General features: G+C 44.1%; 1 protein-coding gene across 1 annotated transcript in view; it reads right to left on the bottom strand.

Moving 5' to 3' along the window:
* Nucleotides 1-22,725, bottom strand: part of ca9 (carbonic anhydrase IX) — a 91,472-nt gene that overhangs the window by 41,699 nt on the left and 27,048 nt on the right. The window contains exons 4-6 of the mRNA XM_080196864.1: nt 18,726-18,868; nt 15,924-16,016; nt 5,363-5,429 (exon numbers count right to left, since the gene is read on the bottom strand). Coding sequence (XP_080052990.1) covers nt 5,363-5,429; nt 15,924-16,016; nt 18,726-18,868 — 303 coding nt within the window. The remainder of the gene's footprint in view (nt 1-5,362; nt 5,430-15,923; nt 16,017-18,725; nt 18,869-22,725) is intronic.

The following is a 22,725-nucleotide window of genomic DNA, read 5'->3' as shown; positions in this document are numbered from 1 at the left end:
ATTACTCTGGGATTTATGAATTCAACTCATGGAAATGAAAGGAAAGGTGGATTGGTCATGGTAAATTGCCCCAGATGCTGAGATTAGATGGATTAGCCATGGTAAGTGTGTGAGGTTACAGGGATGAGACAAGGGAGAGGGCCTGGATAAGATACTCTGTCAGAGAGTCGATGCAGATTTTATGGGTCGAACGGCCTCGTAGGGATTCTATGATTTTGAGGGTGATCGGAGGGGAGGGTGCGCATTTAGGGTATGGTGAGCCCAGGGATAAGGGTAGGTGTGGACAAAGATTCACATGGAAATGAGTGCACAGACCAGAGGCAAGGTTGTGAAGATATATTGGATTCTCAGATTGTGCAGGTATCCTTTGAGGGGAGGAGGAAGGCAGTTAAAACAATTGGAATCAAATCTAGTCTGGTTTATGCTTCAATGGAACCAGATAAATAATTGTGTTTTTGAACTTTGTTTAAATATACTTGAGGGAGCAGCACCATAGGAGACGGATAGAACAGTATTTCTGCTGGTGTAAGTAATTGATTGCACATCTCTGATAAATCATTAAGATTTGCAGCAGCATCAAATCCATGGGCCGAAAAAGGTTAAGGTCACTGCGTACGAGTCCTTCAGCTGCTCGGAATGATTTGTGACAACATCTCCCAGAGGCCAAGGAGAAGAAGCAGAACATGACAGAAGAGCTGATGAGGAGGCTGGAGCAGACCCAGGGTGGCTGTCACTAAGCCCTGTGCCAGCCTGGACCCAATGTCTGTAGCATGAGGCACTCCCAGGGAACTGGAACTTTGCTTCAGGTAACACAGAATTATCTCGAGTGAGGTGAATGTCAGTGTGTCCAGGAAGGCAGGAGGGAGCTCAGTCAGCAAGTGAATGGGACTGTTTCCTCTCCTCCTCCAGGGGAACAGAGATCCCAGAAACAGGAGAAACACCATGACGGGAGGAGAAGGAGGAAAAGTCCAAGCAGGAAACCATCTCCACCCAAAGTTTTCAGGGAGCAATTCTACTTAAACCTCAACGAGGAATAATGTGCGAGATGTTTGCACTTCAACTGCAACCTCAGAACAGGGCAAGGACCACATTGTCAGTGACTGTCAGCATAGCCATGGTGATCAACCTTTACAAGTCTAAAGATATTTACAACATCTCGCAGTTCATCAAAGACAAGCAGACAGAGCAAGAACATGACTTTCCTGGGGTTGCAGATGTTGCCATGGTACAGATGCTATTGGAGGAAAAGAAAATTAGAGTTATGCATTTATATAGTGCTTCAAAAGGCAATGAAAAATAGTAACTGTTATAACATAGGAAACACAGCAGCCAATTTGTGTCCAGCAAGCTTCCAGTTAGCAATGTGATAATGAGCAGATAGTTTCTTTGTGCTTGGATTGAGGAATAGATATTGTGCAGGACACTGGTGATAACTCCCCCAATCTTCTTTGAATTACTTTCTTTTACATCCACACACTGCAATGCCCACACCGCCCCTCCCCCCCCAAACAGGGAGGCTCTCATTTTAGCATCTTATCCATAAGACAATAACTTGATGGCTCAGCTGTCCCTCAGTGCTGACACGTGGGCTTTAATTTCTGTGTTTTAGTCCTGGTGTGGGATTTGAACCCACAACATTCTGACTCGGGGGCAAGAGTGTAACAATCGAGCCAAGATTTCACTTTCTGCATATCAGCTCTTGCCTTTACTGGAAGCTAAAGACATCCAACTTCCTCAGCATCCAGCTGTTTTGTGGCCATACACAGCACATAAGGACATGTGGGCATCTGCATGGCAGATGCAGTAATGTGGATAAATGTGAGGTTATCCACTTTGGTAGCAATAATAGAAAGACAGATTATTAATAGAATGGGTGTAAATTGAGAGAGATGGATACTCAACAAGACCTTGGAGTGCTTGTGCATCAGTCGCTGAAAGTAGGCATGCAGTTAAGGCGTCAAGTGGTATGTTGGCCTTCGTAGAGAGGACTTGAGTATAGGGATAGGGATGTTTTGCTGCAATGGTATAGGACATTGGTGAGGCCACATGTAGAATAGTGTGCAGTTTTAGCATCCTTATCTGAGGACAGTTGTCTTTGCTATTGAGGGAGCACAGCAAAGGTTTACCAGGCTGATTCCTGGCATGGCAGGTCTGTCATATGAGAAGAGACGAATTTGGTTAGGAATATATTCAATGGAGTTTAGGAGAGTAAGAGGGGATCTCAGAAACTTTTAAAATTCTAACAGGGTTAGACAGGGTAGATTCAGAAAAAATGTTCCAAATGTTGAGGAGAGTCCAGAACTAGGGGTCATTGCTTGAGGAAAAGGAGCAAACCTTTTAAAACGGAGAGTGGTGATTAGTGGAATTCACTACCACAGAATGTAGTTGAGGCCAAAACATTGTCTGATTTCAAGAAGAAATTAGATACAGCTCCAGGGCCTAAAGGGATCAAGGAATATGATGGAGGGGCGGGGGGGGGGGGGGGGGGGGTGGCGGGGTGTGCCAGGAAATCAGGAATGATCAGCCATGATCAAAATGAATGGTGAAGCAGGCTCGATTGGCTTACTCCTACTTCTTGTTTCTACTGCGTTGGTCAATGTCTGTTATCTTGGCAACAGTTACATGTCCTCTTAAGTGTAAAGAAAAACATTTTTAGCAGTTAATAAATGTGCAAGTTTTACTCAGTAACAGCTGCATTTGGTCCATGGAGATACTACCACACCCCGGGATGATGTCTGCAGAATCCCAGAAACGTTGGAGGGCAAATTGCTGCTTTGCTGAAACATCTCCACAGTCATTTTGATCATTGTAAACCACGATGTGGAGATGCCAGTGTTGGACTGGGGTGGGCACAGTAAGAAGTCTCAACACCAGGTTAAAGTCCAACAGATTTATTTGGTAGCACGGACTTTCAGAGCGCTGCTCCTGCATCAGGTGAGTGGAGAGTTGTGTTTACAAACACAATCTCGACACAGACTCACTCATCTGATGAAGGAGCAGCACTCCGAAAGCTCGTGCTACCAAATAAACCTATTGGACTTTAACCTGGTTTTGTCAGACTGCTTACTGTAAACCAGTCAGAAAAGCATCCTTGGCAGCACTCAGACATTGGGTAGCTGTTGCTTGTCCTGCATCAGACACTGCATCATGATGGAGTCCACAAATTATGTGCAGAGTTATCCACCATTTCCAATGAAGGAAAGGATGTGTCCCAAGCTCTGTAACAACCCTCTGCTAAGTTGATGCTGGACTCCATGTTCCTTAACATTGACTGCAGGCTTCCCAATACACAAAGCATTTCATCATGCAGAAGAACACCTAAACAGCTGCCCAAGAAAAGTCTTCACACGAGCCCTCTGCACTGGAAACGTGTGCAATCACACCCTCTGCCAACTGTGCCACCCATGCCTCCATGGCCCACTTATGCCCTGTATCTCACTATCTTCTCTGTCCTTTACACAAGTGCAGTGCCAGTATCTGAACTGGTGGCTGCCATTGTCTTTGTCACCATTCATTTCTTGGTATTTCTCCCCTGCCAGGTTGGAGATCTGACATTAAAAGGTCACAAAAGGTAAGGATGGGATGTGAAGAGGCTGGGTGAACAGTAGCAATGATTGCACGCTTACATCATCTGCAGCTTGAAAATTGGGAGTTAGAGAGATGAGGGAAGCAGTAGCTGAGGTGGGGTGTTAGGTCTGAGGATGTCAACGCCTTGAGTGAGTTCCACTCGGTTACTGACTAGGAATCAGCAATGGCCCTTCCCCCTCATTTTATTCTTTCATGGGATATGGGTGTCACTGGTGAGGCCAATATTTATTGCCCATCTTTGTTGCCCTCACAAAGGTTGCAGTGAGCTGCTGTCTCGAACCGCTGCAGTCCATGTGGTGTAGGTACACCCACATTGCTGTTAGGGAGGGAATTCCAGGACTTTGACCCAGCGATTGCAAAGGAACTGCAATATATTTCCAAGTCAGGATGCTGAGTGGCTTGGAGGCGAACACCCAGGTGTTCATGCATTTGCTCCCCATGTCTTTCCAGGTGAGGAGGCGGTGGGCTTAGAAAGTGTTGTCTAAGGAGCCTTAGTGAGTTGCTGCAGTTCATCTTATAGATGGTACACATGGCTGCTGCTGTGCATCACTGATGGAGGGAGCAAGTGTTGGAGGGGTGAATGGGGTGCCAAACCAATGGGCTGCTTTGTCTTGGATGGTGTTGAGGTTCTGTTGTTGGAACTGCACTCACCCAAGCAAGTGGAGAGTATTCCATCACAGTCCTGACTTGTGCTTATAGACTGTGGACAGGCTTTGGAGAGGCAGAAGGGGAGTTACTCATGGCAGCATGCCCAGCCTCTATGCTGCTGTTGTAGCCACAGTATTTATATGGTTAATCCAGCAATATACCCTCCACTGGGCTGAAGGCACGTAGATGTGCTTTAACTAAGTGCACTGTCCAATTTTTACATTTTTACTGCAATAGAAAAGGAAAGGCTGTGCAGTCTGTTTGCAGGGTTGTTATCACAGTTCTAGTGGATTAGCTGGCAATGTGTGCAGGCTGAGAAATGTGGGCTGTAGGTTTGCAGCAGTCTTAATTCTGCAAAGGTGCAGTGAAGCAGATGACTGTGCAAGGCTGAATCAATAGAGATTGCTAGGTGAGTAATGAGAGTGTAAGAAATGAGCAATGGGCCAGGAGAATCATGCAGGGGGGTGGGGGGGGGTGATGTGCAGGATTCACACCTTGCTAACATTTCCCAGTGCCAGATTTCCAGTGCTGTCTGCTCCGTGCTGGAAATCAGTGGGCTTAGCATTGAAATGATATTTTAAATATCATTTAAATGCTATTAGCAGGTCTGGGACTGACTTCTCTGGGCCTGCTAGTATCTCCCACCCCGCCAAAGTGTTTTACTCCAGTGGAAATTACACCAACTCCCCACTTTCTGGGAATGAGTGACCGAACCCCGTTGGAATGAACGGGGCAATTGGTGCCCCTGGGCATGGGCACCCTGGCAGTTCCAGCTGGCCACCAGGAATGCGGGCGATCCTGCTGCCACTCTGTCATGGGGGGCAAGAGGGAGGCCAACGATCGGGGATGACAGTTCGAGACCACTGGACCAGTGCTGACCAAGGAATAAACTGTTAATGTCTTGGCTGAAATAACAAGTATTAACAAGAATTAAGCTCCGTTCCTGCCAGGAATCTGTAGACAAAATAAAAACAAATTCGTGAAAGACACTGGTGATTTGATGATCCTAGAATTAAGCGAATGCAACATCACTGTTCACTTGGCAACAACATTCCAAATGTATTTCATTGTAATATCTGAAGCATTTATCTATTTATGTATGATAGGTCGATTTATAAGCAGTTACCTTCTGCAGCAATGTCTTGAAGTTTATCAAAAATAGGATTATAGTTTTTATTATCTTGCGCTCCAACCTACAACATAAACACATTGGGTTGGAGTCAGGATCGCGTCAAAAATTAAATACAAAGAAAACTAGAACTAAACCCACCTCCTGTCCACCAACTTCCAGTTTTAGTGGGAGCAGTACGAAGAGTGGAGGACCAACCAGCATTCATTTTAACAGTCAGTCTATTTTTAGCTACAGGCAGGAGGTTTTCTTGGACCTTAGGAAAGCTTAAAGAAGATGAGAAAAGCTGAATCAATGAGATAAGTGTCTATATAGCACAGCTTGTGGGCTGAGAGGCCAGAGTGTTTCTTTCAGGCAAAGAAGTTCCCCTCGCTCCTCCACCTCTCACTACTGTGATCTGCCTGACCATCATTAAACCCCTCAAGCACCAGTAGACCCACTGAAAATGTTACTTTTGCTGTAAAGAGTTAAATAGATAATAGACATCAAATCCTGGCATCTTACAGACTTCCAGTAGTCGGACATGGGAACATATTTTTTCCCAAAATTGCATCTTTTTTGATTAAATTTTAGTTCCTATTTTACATTTTGAACATTACGAAAAAGCAATTTAAGCTGCACTTCTGGGAAGCAAGAGAAAATACACTAAGGCAGGTTGGATGTGACTGTACCTCATTCTGTTAAAGTCTATTTATTCATCTCGAGTAAGGCTTACATTAACACTGCAATGAAGTTATTATGAAATTCCCCTAGTCGCCACCCTGGAGCCTCTTCAAGTCAATACACCTAACCAGCATATGTTTCAGACTGTGGGGGGAAACCGGAGCAAACCCACGCAGGCATGGCAGGGGCGGTGGGGAGGGGGGAGGCAGTGGGTGGGTTCTTTCGGGTCCCACGCAGGCACAGGGAGAACGTGCAAACTCCACACAGACAGTGACCCAAGCTGGGAATTCAACCCAGGTCCCTGGTGCTGTGAAGCAGCAGCGATAACCACTGTGCGATTCTCACTATACAGAGCAATGTCATTGTTGTGACCAGGGTCAGAGCTAGTTGGTGACGCTAAATCCAAGACATGACGCTTTTCTTCATTGAGAGAACTTATTAACCAGTTCAGTCTCACTGCTCTCCTCAGAAACGTCACACTATCTTTAACCCTCAACTTGCCTGGAATTGCAAAATCTCACTAACATTCTTGTCTGGAAACAATACACATCTTTTTAACCTGTGCTTAATGCTCTCTCCACTCACATTGTCGGTGTCTTTAAGGCTTGATTAGCTGTAAAGACTCACATTCTTTGTTCATTGTTCTCCGGAGCTTTGAACCTGGTGGCTGTGGCGAGTGACTGATTTGAATTGAAAACCGCTTTTTTTCCTGTACTTCCGGTTCTCGTGGCTTGTTAGAGTGTAGTTTACTTCCGTACCGGAAGTTAGGCGAGGGGATTGTCGTTAAGGAGGAGCGGGGGGTATAAAAAAGGGGTAGCAGCATAGAGCGGGCAGCGTCGGGAGCGGGCAGCGGAGTGAGTGGGAACTGAGTGAGAAGGGCTTTGGCTCGCTGGGCTTAGGCGAGAGTAGGCTTAGAGAAGGGGCGTTGCACATTTCTACCTTTGGGCGCTTACAGGAGGTTGGGACATGGCAGGGAATGTAGGGAGGAATATAAGTTGTGTCAGGTGCCACATGTGGGAGTTCTTGGTGGTGTCACGTGTCCCCAAGGTCCACATCTGCAGTAAATGTTTAGAACTGCAGCGATTGAGGGCCCGGGTCAGGCAACTCGAGGGGCGTTTGGAGGATGCGTTTCTAGTCAGGGAAAACGAGGAGTTGATGGCTAGGAACCACGAGCAGGAAGAGGTCCCAAGGGCTGAAGAGCAGGAAGGGTGGACGACTGTTAGGAGGAGAAAGAGGAAGAAGAAGAGTAGTCAGGGTCCCCCGGCCTCCCGGAGGCCCTCCAGGGTTCGTCGACAGGGGCACAGAAAGATAGGCAGGAGGGCCAGACTGACTTAGAGGGACAGAAGGGGGCTGGCAAGGTGATAGTGGTAGGGGATGGGAGGGTCCGAGGTATTGATAGGAGGTTCTGTGGACAGAGGCGTGACTCCAGGATGGTGGTCTGCCTCCCTGGAGCAGGGGTAAAGGATGTAACAGAAAGGGTAGAGGGAATTTTGAAAGGGGAGGGGGCACAGGCTGAGGTCATAGTACACGTAGGGGAGGGGGATATAGGAAGGAGGAGTAGGGTAGAGGTCCGTAGGCAATTTAGGGAGTTGGGGTCCAAACTAAAGAGCAGGACCTCCAGGGTGGCACTGTCTGGGTTGCTGCCCAGTACTAGCAGGGCAAAGAATGACGAGATCATGCAGCTGAATGCATGGTTGAGGATTTGGTGTAGGGTAGAGGGCTTTACTTTTGTGGATCACTGGGAGGTGTTTAGGAGAGAAGGGCATCTGTACAGGAGGGGTGGGGAGAATTTGAAAGGGAGGGGAACTAGTGTCTTAGCGGGGAGGTTAGCTGGGGTGTTCAGGAATGGTTTAAACTAATAGGGAGGGGGGGTGGGGATGTGTGTGGGAGAGAGTCGGGTGAAATGAAAATTATCAGGGAAAAGGAGGTTCCGAGGGACACTCGTGGGTTGAACTGTGTCTGTTTCAATGCTAGGAGTGTGACAGGGAAAACGGATGAGCTTAGGGCCTTGATGTTTGTGAGGAAGTTAGATGTGGTGGCTGTAACGGAGACGTGGTTACGGGAAGGGCAGGACTGGCAGCTGAATGTTCCTGGGTATAAGTGTTTTAGGAGTGACAGAGGAGGGTTGAAGAGAGGTGGAGGGGTGGCACTGTTAGTCAAGGAAAACATCACAGTAGTGCAGAGGGAGGACGATATGGAAGAGACAGGGATTGAGTCACTGTGGGTGGAGTTGAGGAATAAAAAGGGAGAGATTACGTTGCTAGGGGTGTACTATAGGCCACCCAACAGCCCGAGGTCGGTGGAGGAAGGCATTTGCAGGGGCATTTTGGACAGGTGCAGGAAGAATAGGGTGGTTGTAGTGGGTGACTTTAATCTTCCCGGAGTGAATTGGAGGGGGCCTAGAGCTGGGGGTACGGAGGGAGAGGAGTTTGTGAAATGTGTTTTGGAAGGGTTGCTAGAGCAGTATGTAACTAGCCCGACTAGGGGAGGGGCTTTACTGGATTTAGTGTTGGGTAATGAGCCGGGGCAGGTGGGAGAGGTAGAGGTAGGCGAACATGTGGCTAACAGTGACCATAAGTCCGTCTACTTTAGGATAAAAATGAAAAGGGATGAGTGCCGGCCGAACGGAAGTGTGCTGAACTGGGGAAAGGCGAGCTATAGCAGGATTAGGAGGGAGCTGCAGGACACTGATTGGGAGGGACTGTTAGCTGGCAAGTCCACGGTTGGCAAGTGGGAGACTTTTAAGGGCAAAATGAAATGGTTGCAGGGGAGGTATGTTCCGGTTAAGCGGAAGGATGGGAAAGGTAGGATTAGAGAGCCATGGATTACAGGGGGTATTGAAGACTTGGTCAGGAAGAAGAGGGAGGCGTATGTTAGGTGGAAACGACTGGGTACGGAGAGTGTGCTGGAGGAATATAGAGAGAGTAGGAGGGAGCTAAAAAGGGGAATTAGAAGGGCGAAGAGAGGGCATGAAATGGCTTTGGCTGGTAGGATTAAGGAAAATCCAAAGGCATTTTATTCCTTTATTAGGAGCAAGGGAGTAGTTAGAGGGAAAATTGGTCCTCTTAGGGACAAGAGTGGGGAGATATGTATCGAGTCGGAGGGAATGGGGGAGCTCCTGAATGAATACTTTGTGTTGGTATTCACGAAGGAGAGGGGTTCGGAATTGTGCGGTCTGTTAGAGGGAGCTGAGGATCAGTTGCAGGAAATATCTATTACGAGGGAGGAAGTGCTAGGGCTTTTAGGTAGCGTAAGGACGGATAAAGCTCCGGGGCCTGATGGTATTTATCCCAGGCTGCTTAGGGAGGTGAAAGGTGAAATTGCTGGGCCTCTGGCGCAAATCTTTGTCTCTTCTTTGGACACAGGTGAGGTCCCAAAAGACTGGAGGGTAGCAAATGTGGTACCGCTGTTTAAAAAAGGTAGTAGGGATAACCCTGGTAATTATAGACCGGTGAGTTTGACATCGGTGGTAGGGAAATTAATGGAAAAAATACTTAGGGGTAGGATGTATGAGCATTTGGAGCATTGCAATCTGATTAGGGATACGCAACATGGCTTTGTTAGAGGGAGGTCTTGCCTTACGAATCTGGTGGAATTCTTTGAGGAGGTGACAAAAACGGTTGACGATGGGAGAGCCGTTGATGTCATCTATATGGATTTCAGTAAGGCGTTTGACAAAGTCCCTCATGGTAGGCTGGTAGAAAAGGTTAAGGCGCATGGGATACGAGGCCAGGTAGCTAGGTGGATTGAGAACTGGCTGGGTAATAGGAGACAGAGGGTAGCAGTGGAGGGGACTTCGTCCGGCTGGAGGCCAGTGACCCGTGGTGTGCCGCAGGGCTCAGTACTGGGACCTCTCCTCTTTGTAGTATACATAAATGACTTGGAAGAGAGCGTAGGTGGTGTGATCAGCAAGTTTGCTGATGACACCAAGATGGCAGGGTTGGCGAGTACTGAACTGGATTGTCAGGTGATACAACAGGATATAGATAGGTTGGTGCATTGGGCAGATAGGTGGCAGATGGAATTTAATCCTGACAAATGCGAGGTGATGCATTTTGGAAGGAATAACGCAGAGGGGAGCTATGTGATAAAAGGTAGACAGATTAGGAGTATAGAAATACAGAGGGACCTGGGAGTGCAGGTTCACAAATCCATGAAGGTTGCGTCACAAGTGGAGAAGGTTGTTAGGAAGGCGTATGGAATGTTAGCCTTTATAGGAAGGGGTATAGAGTATAAAAGCTGCTGTCTAATGCTTCAGTTGTACAGAACGTTTGTTAGACCGCATTTGGAGTACTGCGTCCAGTTCTGGTCACCTTACTACCGGAAGGACGTGGAGACTCTGGAGAGGGTGCAGAGGAGGTTTACCAGGATGTTGCCTGGCATGGAGGGGCTGGGGTACGAGGAAAGGTTGGAGAAACTGGGACTATTCTCCTTGGAAGGACGGAGATTGAGGGGGGACATGATAGAGGTATATAAGATACTGAAGGGAATAGATAGAGTTAATAGTGAGAGACTGCTCCCTAGACTGGGTACAAACACGAGAGGTCATGATTTAAGGGTGAGGGGGGATAGGTATAATTTGGAAGTGAGAGGAAGGTTCTTTACGCAGAGAGTTGTGGGGGTATGGAACGCGCTACCGAGTAGGGTGGTGGAGGCAGGAACGTTGGACTTGTTTAAGGTTCAGTTAGATAGACACATGAGTGAAACGAGGATGGAGGGTTATGGTAGGGGCTATTAAATAAGGTTATAACCTCGGGAGACACCGGAAAAGCAGGCTTGTGATTAACGTTTTTGTCTTTTATTCCGCAGGTGGAGGTCCACCTCGTGTCAAACGAGGGGCATGCACACGGTGGGTCGTGCGTGGGCTGCTCTTGGAGGTTCCGGGAGTGGCCTAGTACTTCGTGCCGGTGTGTGTGCTTGATCCTGGACCGGTAAACGGGCGCCGCAACAGCTCAGTGACTAGCACTGCTGGCTGTGCAGATACATGGATTTGGGCTTGTGTCTGTGGGAGTTTGCGCATTCTCCCTGTGGTTGCGTGGGTTTCCTCCGGGCGCTCCAGTTTCCTCCCACACCCCAAAGATGTGCTCTTAGGCTGATTGGTTTACCAAATTGACACTATTCTCCCCTGAATCTGGCTAAGTTAGGGGTTCCATTCGTAGACACGCAGGGTAGAATAGGTGTAGGGTGATGCGGCGGCGCGGACTCGTTGGGCCGAAGGGCCTGTTTCCCGTGCTGGGTTGTTCTTTGTTCTTTGTATTCAATCATTGTTCTGTAAATTGAGTTTGTCTTTACATACTCTGTTTGTGATCAGAATTCCCACCCACCTGAAGAGGGACCAGCCAGTTCTGAAAGCTAGCGGCATTTGCTACAAATAAACCTGTTGGATTTTAACCTGGTGTTGTGTGACTTCTTACTGTGTTTATCCCAGACCAACGCCGGCATCTCCACATCTGCAGAAACAGCCCGCTAATCCCTTGGTTAGGTGCATTGTCCTAAACAGGAGTCAGAGTGTGGGGAATTTCAGAGTAACTTTACTGCAGTGTTATTGAAAGCCTTACTTATGGCTAATAAACTAACTTTATGTATACTCCTTTCGATAAGATAAAAATCAGTAAGTTAAACAAAAACCATCAATAATTGATGTGGCAAACAGCACATGGGCCACTGTAAAAATACAGTTTATTAGTCACAAGTAAGGCTTACATTAACACTGCAATGAAGTTACTGTGAAATTCCCCTAGTCGCCACAGTTTGACGCCTGTTCAGGTCAACGCACCTAACCAGCATGTTTTTCAGACTGTGGGAGGATACCGGAGTGCCCAGAGGAAAAACACACAGACTCAGGAAGGACGTGCCAACTCCACACAGACAGACAGTGACACAAGTCAGGAATTGAACCCAGGTCCCTGGCGCTGTGAGGCAGCAGTGTTAACCATTGTGCTGCCCCTGAATTTAAAACAAATGAATTTTAGCAAACTATCCTTTCGGGGGCAATGATTTACCCCAGATGCCCAGTGTAAAATAAGAGCAAAATAAATGATCAGTAAAACAATATCAAAAGTTGATGCGGGATGGATGGGATTGGGGCAGAGGTGACAGACACTAATAAAGTGGGTGTGAACATATCCACTATTTATAATTTTTTTAATAAGACAAAGTAAGTGATAAACTAAACAAAAACTAATGGGGTTTCCAGCCCTTGATGGGGTACTGTAACCTAAATAAAACATTAAAGAGAAACTTAATGAACTAAACCAAAATATCATTTCTTAGGGTAATGGTGCACCCCAGATATTTGCTAAAAGAGAACCAGGATCCATCACCTGTCTCCCTTAACTTTATCAATTATTTTTGTTTGTCAATGTCAATTACATTATTAAGTCATTGACAATTATGAATATCTTGTCAATTAACCTGGAATAGACAGGATTCAGTTTCAAATAATTTTCTTACATTTTTGCTTGGTCCTTTCTGCCACACAAGCAATTGTATTGAAACACTCCTGTTTCTAATTTAATCTCCATATCTGCAAAAGGAAATGAATGTGTCTTGGCTGATGGTAGACTCTCCTGTGAAGTTTAGATTTTTGGAGTTCGAAGTAGCTATGGGAATGTGATGTGGGCCACAGGCATGCAAGGTGCTTTATTCATGCCAGAATTCAGGAATGTGTCCTATTGTCTGAAAATGTAGCCTATGCACTCTAGATCTTATGCAGTTGAAGAACTTTGCCCTTTGTTCAAACTGTTTGCACAGTCCTCAACACAAGCTGCTCCCAGTCACTGTAAAGCAACAATGACAGCTTGTATTGATATAGCATCTTTAATGCAGTAAGACATCACCCAAGGTGCCTCATAGGGGCATTGTCAGACCAAATATCGGTGTTCAACCACTCCAGGAGATTTTCAGGCAGGTGATAAAATAGCTTGCTGAGAGGTTAGCTTTAGGAGGAGCATTTTACAGGAGGAAGGAAAATGGAGGTGCAATAAAATGGTGAGTTAATAGAAGAATTATAGATAATTAAAGCAGATTCTGGTGATCCAGCATTTCTACAAGGGAACAGTGTGGAGAGAGATTATAGGATCAGATTATACGCCACAACACTGTAGAATTATTCTTTGACTCATTTCCTGTAGTATGATTTGGTGTAAGGCAAGGCCAGCATTTATTTCTGATTGTTTTCGAGAAGGTGGCGGTGAACTGCCTTTAATCATTGCAGTCCAGGTACACCCACGATACTGTTAGGGGAGGAATTCCAGGATGCACTTCCTCTAATAGTGAGGGAACAGTGAAATATTTCCAAGTCAGGATGGTGGGTGGCTGAGGGAAATTTGCATGTGATGTTCCCAAATATCTGTTGCTCTTGTTATAACTTTGTATAGTTCAAGAGTTTGAAAAGGTGCTTTGGCAAGTTTCTGCAGTGCATCTTGTAACTGGTACAGTTTGCTGATACTGTATGCTTGTGTGGAAGGTTGCTAATGTTTAAGGTAGTGGATGGGGTGCTAATCAAGCAGGTGGATGGTGCTGAACCACTAGAGTGTTGTTGAGACCGCACTCATCCAGGTAAGTAGAGAGAATACTTAATTTGTGTCTTGTAGATGGTGGACAGACTTTGCAGGCCAGGACATGAGGCCCTTTCCACAGAATTCCCAGTCCTAACCTACTCCTGTAGTCACAATATTTATATGGCTAGTCCAGTTCAGTTTCTAGTAAATGCTGACTTCTAGGATGTTGATGCTGGGTAGAAGGTTCAGCAATGGTAATTCCATTAAAAGTCAAAGGGAGATGGTCATTGCTTGTCATGAGACCCAGGTGTAATTTGTCACTTATTAAATCAAGCCTGAGCAATGTGTAGTCATCAGCGAACATCCTCACTCCTGACCATGTAGTCAAAGGAAGTTTAATGGTGAAACAGTTAAAGACAGTTGAACATGAAACACTACAATGAGGAACTCCTGCAAAATCCTGGCCTGAGATGATCAATCTCCAACAACTATAACCATCTTTTTTATGCCAATTAGACCCCAATCAGAGATAGTTTTTCTCTTAATTCCCATTGACTTCAATTTTACTTGGGCTCCTTGATGCTATATTGAATCAGATACAAAACTTAATGTTACAGTTGGCACCTGTTAAGTCACCTCTTGAATTCAGATCTTTGGTTCCGGTTTTGGCCAAGGAATTAATGAGGTCTGGAGCCAAGTGGTCTTGGCAGAATTTGAACTAGTTATTGCTGAGGAAGGTTGGCACAGGCATACTGTCAATCTGGCAATGCCAATCTGTGCCAAGGGGTGGTGCCAGGGGACATGTCCCTCTCCTTTGAGAGTTATACTCAACTTTAAGCACCCAGGGAGGTCTAGCTGAACCTGTCGTAAGTAGCACCAGCGTGATGACATGCCAGCGCCAGCTGAATATCCAGTGGGAGTTTTGAGGGGGAGAAGGGAGTAAGATCATAGAAATCATAGAAGCCCTACAGTGCAGAAAGAGGCCACCTGGGCCATCGTCTGCACCGACCACAATTCCACCCAGACCCAACCCCCACATATTTACCCACTAACCTACGCATCTCAGGACGCTAAGGGGCAAATTTGGCATGGCCAATCAACCTAACCCGCACATCTTTGGACTGTGGGAAGAAACCCACACAGATACGGGGAGAATGTGCAAACTCCACACAGACAGTGACCCAAGCCAGGAATCGAAGCCAGGTCCCTGGAGCTGTGAAGCAGCAGTGCTAACCACTGTGCCACCGTGCTGACCTCGGAACCTCGCCGATGTGAATTGCGCCCTCTGCATTTTGAGTATGTGCATCATTCCCACAGATGGAGATTGCAGGCTCAAAATCATCCCCTCAGTCTCTTTCCTAGCATGTCTGTAGTTTCTTAGATGAGTTGATGCTTTGGTTGAAGTGAAAACTTTGTAAAGCAGAGGCTTTTGAGCAAGCTGCAAAGTACTTGAATTGCCAAGAGGTTGGTTCTCAGGTGAGTTTGGAGTTGAAACAGGTTGGTGAAAGCCTTCAATCCTCTTTATTACCTTGGCTGTTTAGCTGACTTGCAACTTGTCTGATGGATCTCAGTCTTCGTGCAGCTTGTTGAATTTTTAAAGCGAACCACAAAATGACTTCCTCACCATTTGGCTTCTATATGTCCAAAGTATATTTTTTCAAAAGAAAGGGGTGGTGTTGTTGTTTGAAACTTTAAAATTCAGTAACTTTATTGCAGTGTTAACGTAAGCCTTACTTGTGACTAATAAATAAACTTTGACAAGGCAAATTAATGTTTAGTTTGAAAGAGAGATCATCATAAGGCAATGGAAGATCACCCCACTCACATTTATCTAACACACAAGAGTCTAAGTGTTTTTGACAGTCCCTCCACAAACAAAGGGATGAGTGAATTTTCCAGATGGCTGTGAATGTTCATATTTAATTAGAATTTGCTTGAGACTCAGTACTGTCTGAAGCAACAGTGTGGGTTTGATTCCTTTTCCGGATGGAAGGTAATGGCAAACCACCAATGATAAAAACAAACTGCCAAGAAAGCAGCTCAAGATGAAATATTACTGCCAGTAAGCCAAAAAGGACCTGTCTTTGGGCACAGCACACATGAATAAAGGTAAATGAGACTGCACTATTGTTAACTCAGATTTGTCCAGGACCTGACGTCTGTATTTTTGTTGTACAAGGCTTTTGGTGAAGGGCACTGACAAGGTTGAAAATGGTGAGTGAGAAGTTATGATAAATCAAAATGGAATAGCAAGCATGGGTTTTAAAGTCATATGCACTGTAGGAAAGAGAGAGATGTAAGTTCCAGAGACTGAATACAAGCACAAAGACAGAGGGAGAGATTTGCAATCCCTTCCTAAAAAGAGACTGACCAAGATATTGATGACATCTTACCTGAAATAATACCCCCAGCACAGCCAGGCCATCTGCTTTCTGTGCTGCCTCAATCAAATTTCCATATTTGGCAGCAAAGTGAACAACGTGCATCTGCAGCAATAAGAAATGCAAATTACCAAAGATTCCAGTTATTGGGTTCATTCTTATCACTAACAGGATTTCTGACCAATACTGTCCCTAAGAGCAGTCGGCTTACTGTGTAGCTCCAAGGTTTTGATGAACTCCTAACACATCCCAGACTTTCCAGAAATTTCTTTTATCTGCATTAACAAGTATTTGCTCTTGATAATCTCTATGTAATAGCATTCCAGACTAGCCTAGACACTCCCGGCATCCTTGTTCAGCCTCCTAATATTAAAGATGGATCATTTCAGTTCAACTCGAGGGGGTCTTACGGCACAGTGAAAGCATGTGCATGAAGATTTGCTTAAAATCATTCGACTCCGATTTATGGGGGAAAACGAGAAAGGGGCGTGCAACCCACTGACTGGATGGTGTATTTAGGAAGCACAAGGCAGACACCTCGCTGATCTTTCTGGCTAGGATCATTTGAACAAATTTTGTTGGAATTCTACCTAAACCTGACCAGATCTAATAGCGAGCCAGCAAGCTGGAGTGGGACTTTGCTGGCTGAAAGTCACAGCTGAATACCTGCAGGAATGGCCCTCAGTTGAAGATGTTGGGCCTCAAGCCAGGATTGGGATAAGAAATAGATCTGTTAATGTACGATTTACGCTGAAAATCTGAGATGTGGCTTGTGACCTGTTATTGTTCAGGATTTAAACCTAGTTAATGAAAGGGTTAAACTTTAACTTGGCTAAAATAAACCTTTGCCAAGAGCAGAGAGAGAGGGAGAAAATTATAAACAGAATGCAAATACCTTGAGAAGGCTTTCGCAGACTTTTACTGGACAGAAGACAGATCCATGAAATATACAACAGAGCTGTGATAGCACCATCACTGAGAAGAGGGTTCAATATAGTGTGACATTTACATAGCAGACTATCATTTTAAATAGGACTGTAGGATAGTAAAGCTAAAAGAAAACAAGTGATAGGATTTTGTCAGGACATATGCACCGAAATAAGATTTTTAATACATTATATAGATTATGGTCCATTCCATTTTAGAACAGTGTTTCTTATGGTAAATTGGAGAATACACAGTTAGAGAATTAGAGGCATTGGTGGGATTAAGGGAAAGGTGAACATCTACATTGAAATCACATTTGTAGGAAATGGACTCCGAGACAGGATTTTTAAGTGGTTAGGAGGAAATAAATGTTCTTTACCCATCTCAGGATAGTTATATGCATTTGAGGAAAATGTATGTGACCTATCACAGATTCTCTCAAAGGGTCTCATAATATGGTTGGTAATTATGTTGCTTTTTTTCCCCCAAAAGCAACAGATTTACATGGAGTTCAGACCTGCAAGGCTGAATAGGAGTCTTTACACTTTGATTGTAAATATAAACTAGTCTGTTATTTGTTTAACTACTCTACAGTTATTTCTATGTGGACTTGTACATTCCATTTACTTTTAGGTCAATTGACTTGTACTTTGCATTTATAATTGAGGTGAATTAGACTATCTTGCATTTACAATTTGTAATATTCCAACCATTACTATAATGTAATTTAAGCTTACAATTTTTCAAGAATTCTTCATTAGAAGAGTTCTTCAGAAGAGTTCTTCCTGCTATAATATACCTTGTATATTTTATTCTGAGATATATTTGTTTAATCTAACTGCTCCTGGAAGTGAGGATAGGAGTTCAAATCTTACCACAATAGCTGGTGAAAGTTAAATTCAGTTAATAAAATCTGGAATTGAAAGCTAGTCTCAGTAATGTTGACTGTAAAACTATCATTGATTGTTGTAAAATCCCATTTGGCTCACTAACATCCTTTAGGTAAAGAAATCTGCCATCCTTACCCAGTCTGGCCTACTTGTGGCTCCAGACCCACAGCAATGTGGCTTCAAATGGCTGAGTGAGACACTCAGTTACACAGGCAATTAGGGATGGGCAGCAGATGCAGTTTTTGCCAGTGGTACCCACATTCCGTGAAAGAATGTGTGTTGAATGCACTAAAATTGTATTCAGGTAATAACTATATTCAGAAACTGCTTTACCAATTCCTGTAAGAAGTCTGACAACACCAGGTTTAAGTCCAACTAATTTATTTGATAGTAAACTCACAAGCTTTCGGGGTTGCCCTTCGTCAGGTGAATGGAGCATCAATTCCTACCAGGGCTCCTTTAAATATTCTGTTCAGCTTCAATAAAATGGTAAACTGCTCAGTACAATTATACATTCAAAACTTAGGGGAGCCAATAGTGGTGTTATTGCTAGACTATTAATCCAGAAATTTGGCTAATATTCTGGGCATCCAGGTTCAAATCCTGCCACACCAGGAGGTGGAATTTGAATTCAACAAAAACAAAATCAATCAGAAATTGAGAAATACTGATAACCATTGTTGGAAATCCTATCTGATTCACTAATGTCCTTTAGGGAAGAAATCTGCTGTCCTTACTTGGTCTGGTCTACATGTGACACCAGAGCCACAGCAATATGGTTGACTCAACTGCCTTCTGAAATGGTCTAGCAAGCCATTCAGTTGAAGGACAACGAGGAATGGGTAATAAATGCTGGCAGGCCAGCGAAGCCCATGTCCCACAAATGAATAAAAAACCACTTAGCAGAAAAATCTAGGCATTCAGTTTCTCCTTTAATAAGGAAGAAAATATTTACTATACAAAAATCAGCGACTAAACAAAAGGCACATAGTATTACCTCAGCAGCATACTGGACACCATCCACTGTATGTTCTGATCCTGAAGAGGTTGCTGAACCCCAGTGAAAGTGCAACTGATTTGCTAAGTACTTCTGCGTGAAACCATGGCTTATGCTCATTGAATCTGGGAGCGAAAGTTTCACTTGAGGAAAAATAAAAGTATAACGCTGTTATCACCCTTTGCTACGAGATTGGAGTGAACCACATGCAACTGCTCCATTCCACTTTCTAACATGAAGCAGTACTAATTAATGCCTGAAATTATGTTCTCGTCATATTGTTCACTTTAGCATTAAGTGTTTTGAGAAAGGGTAGAGAATATATTATCAGGAGAACAGACAAACAAGGCAATTGCAGTGTTGGAGCAAGAGATGCTTCCCAGAATTCAGAAACTATTCACCAACTGGTGACATTTCACTCACTCCTGTATTTTGATCCATTAGCACAGGAACAGGTTATTTAGATTAAATAGTCTGAATCATTATTCATCATCCAAATGAACCTCCTTGCACTTTACTGCACACAACTCTATATGCAGTGAATTCATTAAATGTGCAAACATTGCCTTTAAGATCTGCTGTATTACACAATACACATTAACGACAAGTGCTACACATCTGTACTCTGTCAAAAATGTTAATTTATGGTTGGCTTCTTATTACATTGTTCACAGGAATTAATGACCAAATGTAATCTTCAGGTGAGGCAGAGGATAATTGAACTAGGGAGTGCCACTGTCCCCATTTTAAATTTAACTCTCACCTTGTAAAAAAAACTTTGGTTTTACATAATCATTTGTAGCTAAATTGTAAAGTTAACCGCAGAACTAGATTTGACTGGAACAGAGGATGCTGAGGTACGGAGAGACATACAACGGAGCTGTGATAGCACCATCACTGAGAAGTGGGCTCATTCCAGTGTGACGCATTTACATAGTCCACCGTCATTTTAAATAGGACAGTAGGATAGAAAAGCTAAAAGAAAACAAGTGATAGGATTTTGTCAGGACATGTGCACCAAAATAAGACTTTTAATACATTATATAGATTATGGTCCATTCCATTTTAGAACAGTGTTTCTCATGGCAAATTGGAGATTACACAGTTAGAGCGTTAGAGGCATTGGTGGGATTAAGGGAAAGGTGAACATCTATATTGAAATCATGTTTGTAGGAAATGAACTCCGAGACAGGATTTTTAAGTGGTTCAGAGAAAGTAAGTGTTCTTTACCCATCTCAGGAAAGATAGATGAATACATTTCGTTCCCTCATGCATCACAGCTACACAAATAGTCATAACTGTGCGCACTGTATGAAAGGGTGGAGGCGGGGTGTGAAAAAGTCTATTTTTCACTTTGCAAACTGATCATGTGGGTGGTCGGAGTAACAGCTCGTCTATTCATTTTGAATGCAAAACATGTCTCTAATTTTCTCCAATGCAACTAAATGGAGGAGTCAGATTGATGCAATTAAAACAGTTATATTTATTTGATCCCTAAGATGCTTTCATCAAAGCCAACCCATCACTGCCAGCTACAATATCAAATGGATGCATTGTTTAAACAGTAGATACTTGCTCTCTGGGCTGTATGAATGGTTATGATGTGGAGATGCTGGCATTGGACAGGGATAAACACAGTAAGAAGTCTCACAACACCAGGTTAAAATCCAACAGGTTTATTTGGTAGCAAAAGCCACTAGCTTTCAGGCCTCTGACCCTTCGTCAGGTGAGTGGAGAGTTCTGATCACAAACAGGGGATATAAAGACACACACTCAGTTTACAGAATACCGATTAGAATGTGAGTTTTTACAGCTAATCAAGTCTTAAAGGTGCTGACAACATGAGTGGAAATAGCATTAAACATAGATTAAAGAGATATGTATTGTCCCCAGACAGGACAGTAAGTGAGATTTTGCAAGCCCAGACAAGTCATGGGGGTTACAGATAGTGCGATATGAACCCAAGATCCCAGTTGAGGCTGTCTTCATATGTGCAGAACTTGGCTATCACTTTCTGCTCAGCGACTCTGTGCTGTCATGTGTTGTGATTGCCGCCTTGGAGAACGCTTACCCTAAGATCAGAGGCCGAATGAATGGTGTCACAGGAAACGTCAGTGTTTCTGGTGAGGGGCATAGCACTTCCTGAGTACTGCATTAGAGTGTCTGGATAATCATTTGAACAGAAACTCTTCATAAATACCTCCTTTACCAACTATATTAACTAAATGTATGCCAGATTTGTTCAAGGATTCAGCATTTTTATTTACCAATAAAGAAATACAAGTAGCAATCAAAAGGGTTAATAGACTTGTTAGCTAAGGATATCAAAGGCTTAAGAGCATAGGTGAGTGAACGAACTTCGAGTGCAGCTAGCCATAATCGAATCGAATGGTGTAACAGGCGAGAGGCTGAATGACCCACTTCTGTTCAAATCTACCCATTAAGAAAAACTAAACTTGAATTTTTCCTTTATTTTGAAACCAAATACCTGCAAAACAGGTACAGTTACTGCTTCAAGCAATGTTTTCAAATTCAGAAATTTTATTCAGAACCTCCTTCCAAGATAAAGACTCTAGTATATTAACTAAATAAGTATTCCCTTACATTTTAATGACCTAGATCTTATGAATGTGCAATGCCAGCTCCACTGTGTAATTTGACAACATTTGGGTGCAAAATGTTTTCCTAGCAGGTGCACTGCCTCCTGGCAATTCTGGAAACGACAAGGGCACAAACAGTGTCTGCCTGTATGTCATATATTAATAGTAAGGAAAATAGATAATCCATTACTTATCACTGTAACTATAGCAGTGCTGAACATACAAGATAAGGGCTACTTGTCCCTGGGCTCCAGTGTTTGTTGGCATGTTAAAAAGCCTATGCAGTAAAATGCTTTTAAATTGATTACAAAGGCTCTGGCACAAGACTGAAGTTTTTCTGTGTGTGTGAAGTTATACCGAGGCTGGTAGCAGTGCCACACTGTGGATGATCTCACAGACTTCCTGTAGCCAATGTCTACTCACACTCCTTGGAAGCCTGAAGATGTGGCTTATCCCCCAAGTTGGAAAATCATTTGGAGTCAAGGATACATCTGCTTGGCAGCAAAATGCCTGCCAGCTGAAAAAGGCTTAAGTTCTGATAAAGCATCACACCTGGCATTATAACATGCTTCTATCCTTCCTCATGGCGGCAGTGGTTAGCACAGCCTCACAGCACCAGGGAACAGAGTTCAATTCCAGCTTCGGGTCACTGCCTGTGTGGAGTCTGCGCATTCTCCCTGCGTCTGTGGCAGTTTCCTCTTCGTGCTCTTTTACCTCCCACAGTTCAAACATTTATAGGTTAGGGGTTTGACTGTGCTAAATTGCCCCTCAAGTGTCTCAAGATGTGTAAGTTAGGGGGGATAGTGGAGTAAATATGTGAGGTTACGGGGATAGGTTGTGGGGCTGGACCTAGCTGGGATGCTTTGAGAGTCAGCCCAGACTCACCACACTGTCAGGATTCTATTTCTTCTGAAAGTTACCTCAGCTTTCAAAGTTTAAATTCAAACTGTTCTGACCCCTCTTAAAAAAAATGATCTTAGCTCCTTCAAGTTACTTCAGTTCGTTTCTATCAAGGAACAAGGGTAAGATGCAAAGATAAAATTCTGGCCAATGTTTTTATTAGAATTGTTTTTAAAAAAATCTGGAATTCCAGGCATGGATGTATGCAAGAACTCCGTCCGGTTTTTTTTCCGCTATTAGTGAAAGCGCAAGAACTAAAACTCTTGGTTTCCCAGAGCCTCTGACTGAATTAGAGATGAAAAATTAATTTATGGGCTGTGGCATCACTTGCTAGGCTAGCATTTAATGCTATCTCTAGCTGCCCTGCAGAAGGTGATGTGAGCTGCCTTCAACTGAATAGTTTGCTAGGCCATTTAATAGTCAACCACATTTCTGTGGGTCTGGAGACACATGAGGACCAGGCCAGGTGAGGACAACTGTTTACCCTCCCTAAAGGGTAT

Source organism: Carcharhinus amblyrhynchos, chromosome 1 (assembly GCF_965287045.1).
Source record: "Carcharhinus amblyrhynchos chromosome 1, sCarAmb.v2.hapA, whole genome shotgun sequence".
NCBI lineage: Eukaryota > Metazoa > Chordata > Chondrichthyes > Carcharhiniformes > Carcharhinidae > Carcharhinus > Carcharhinus amblyrhynchos.
This window is presented reverse-complemented; position numbering and strand designations above follow the sequence as displayed.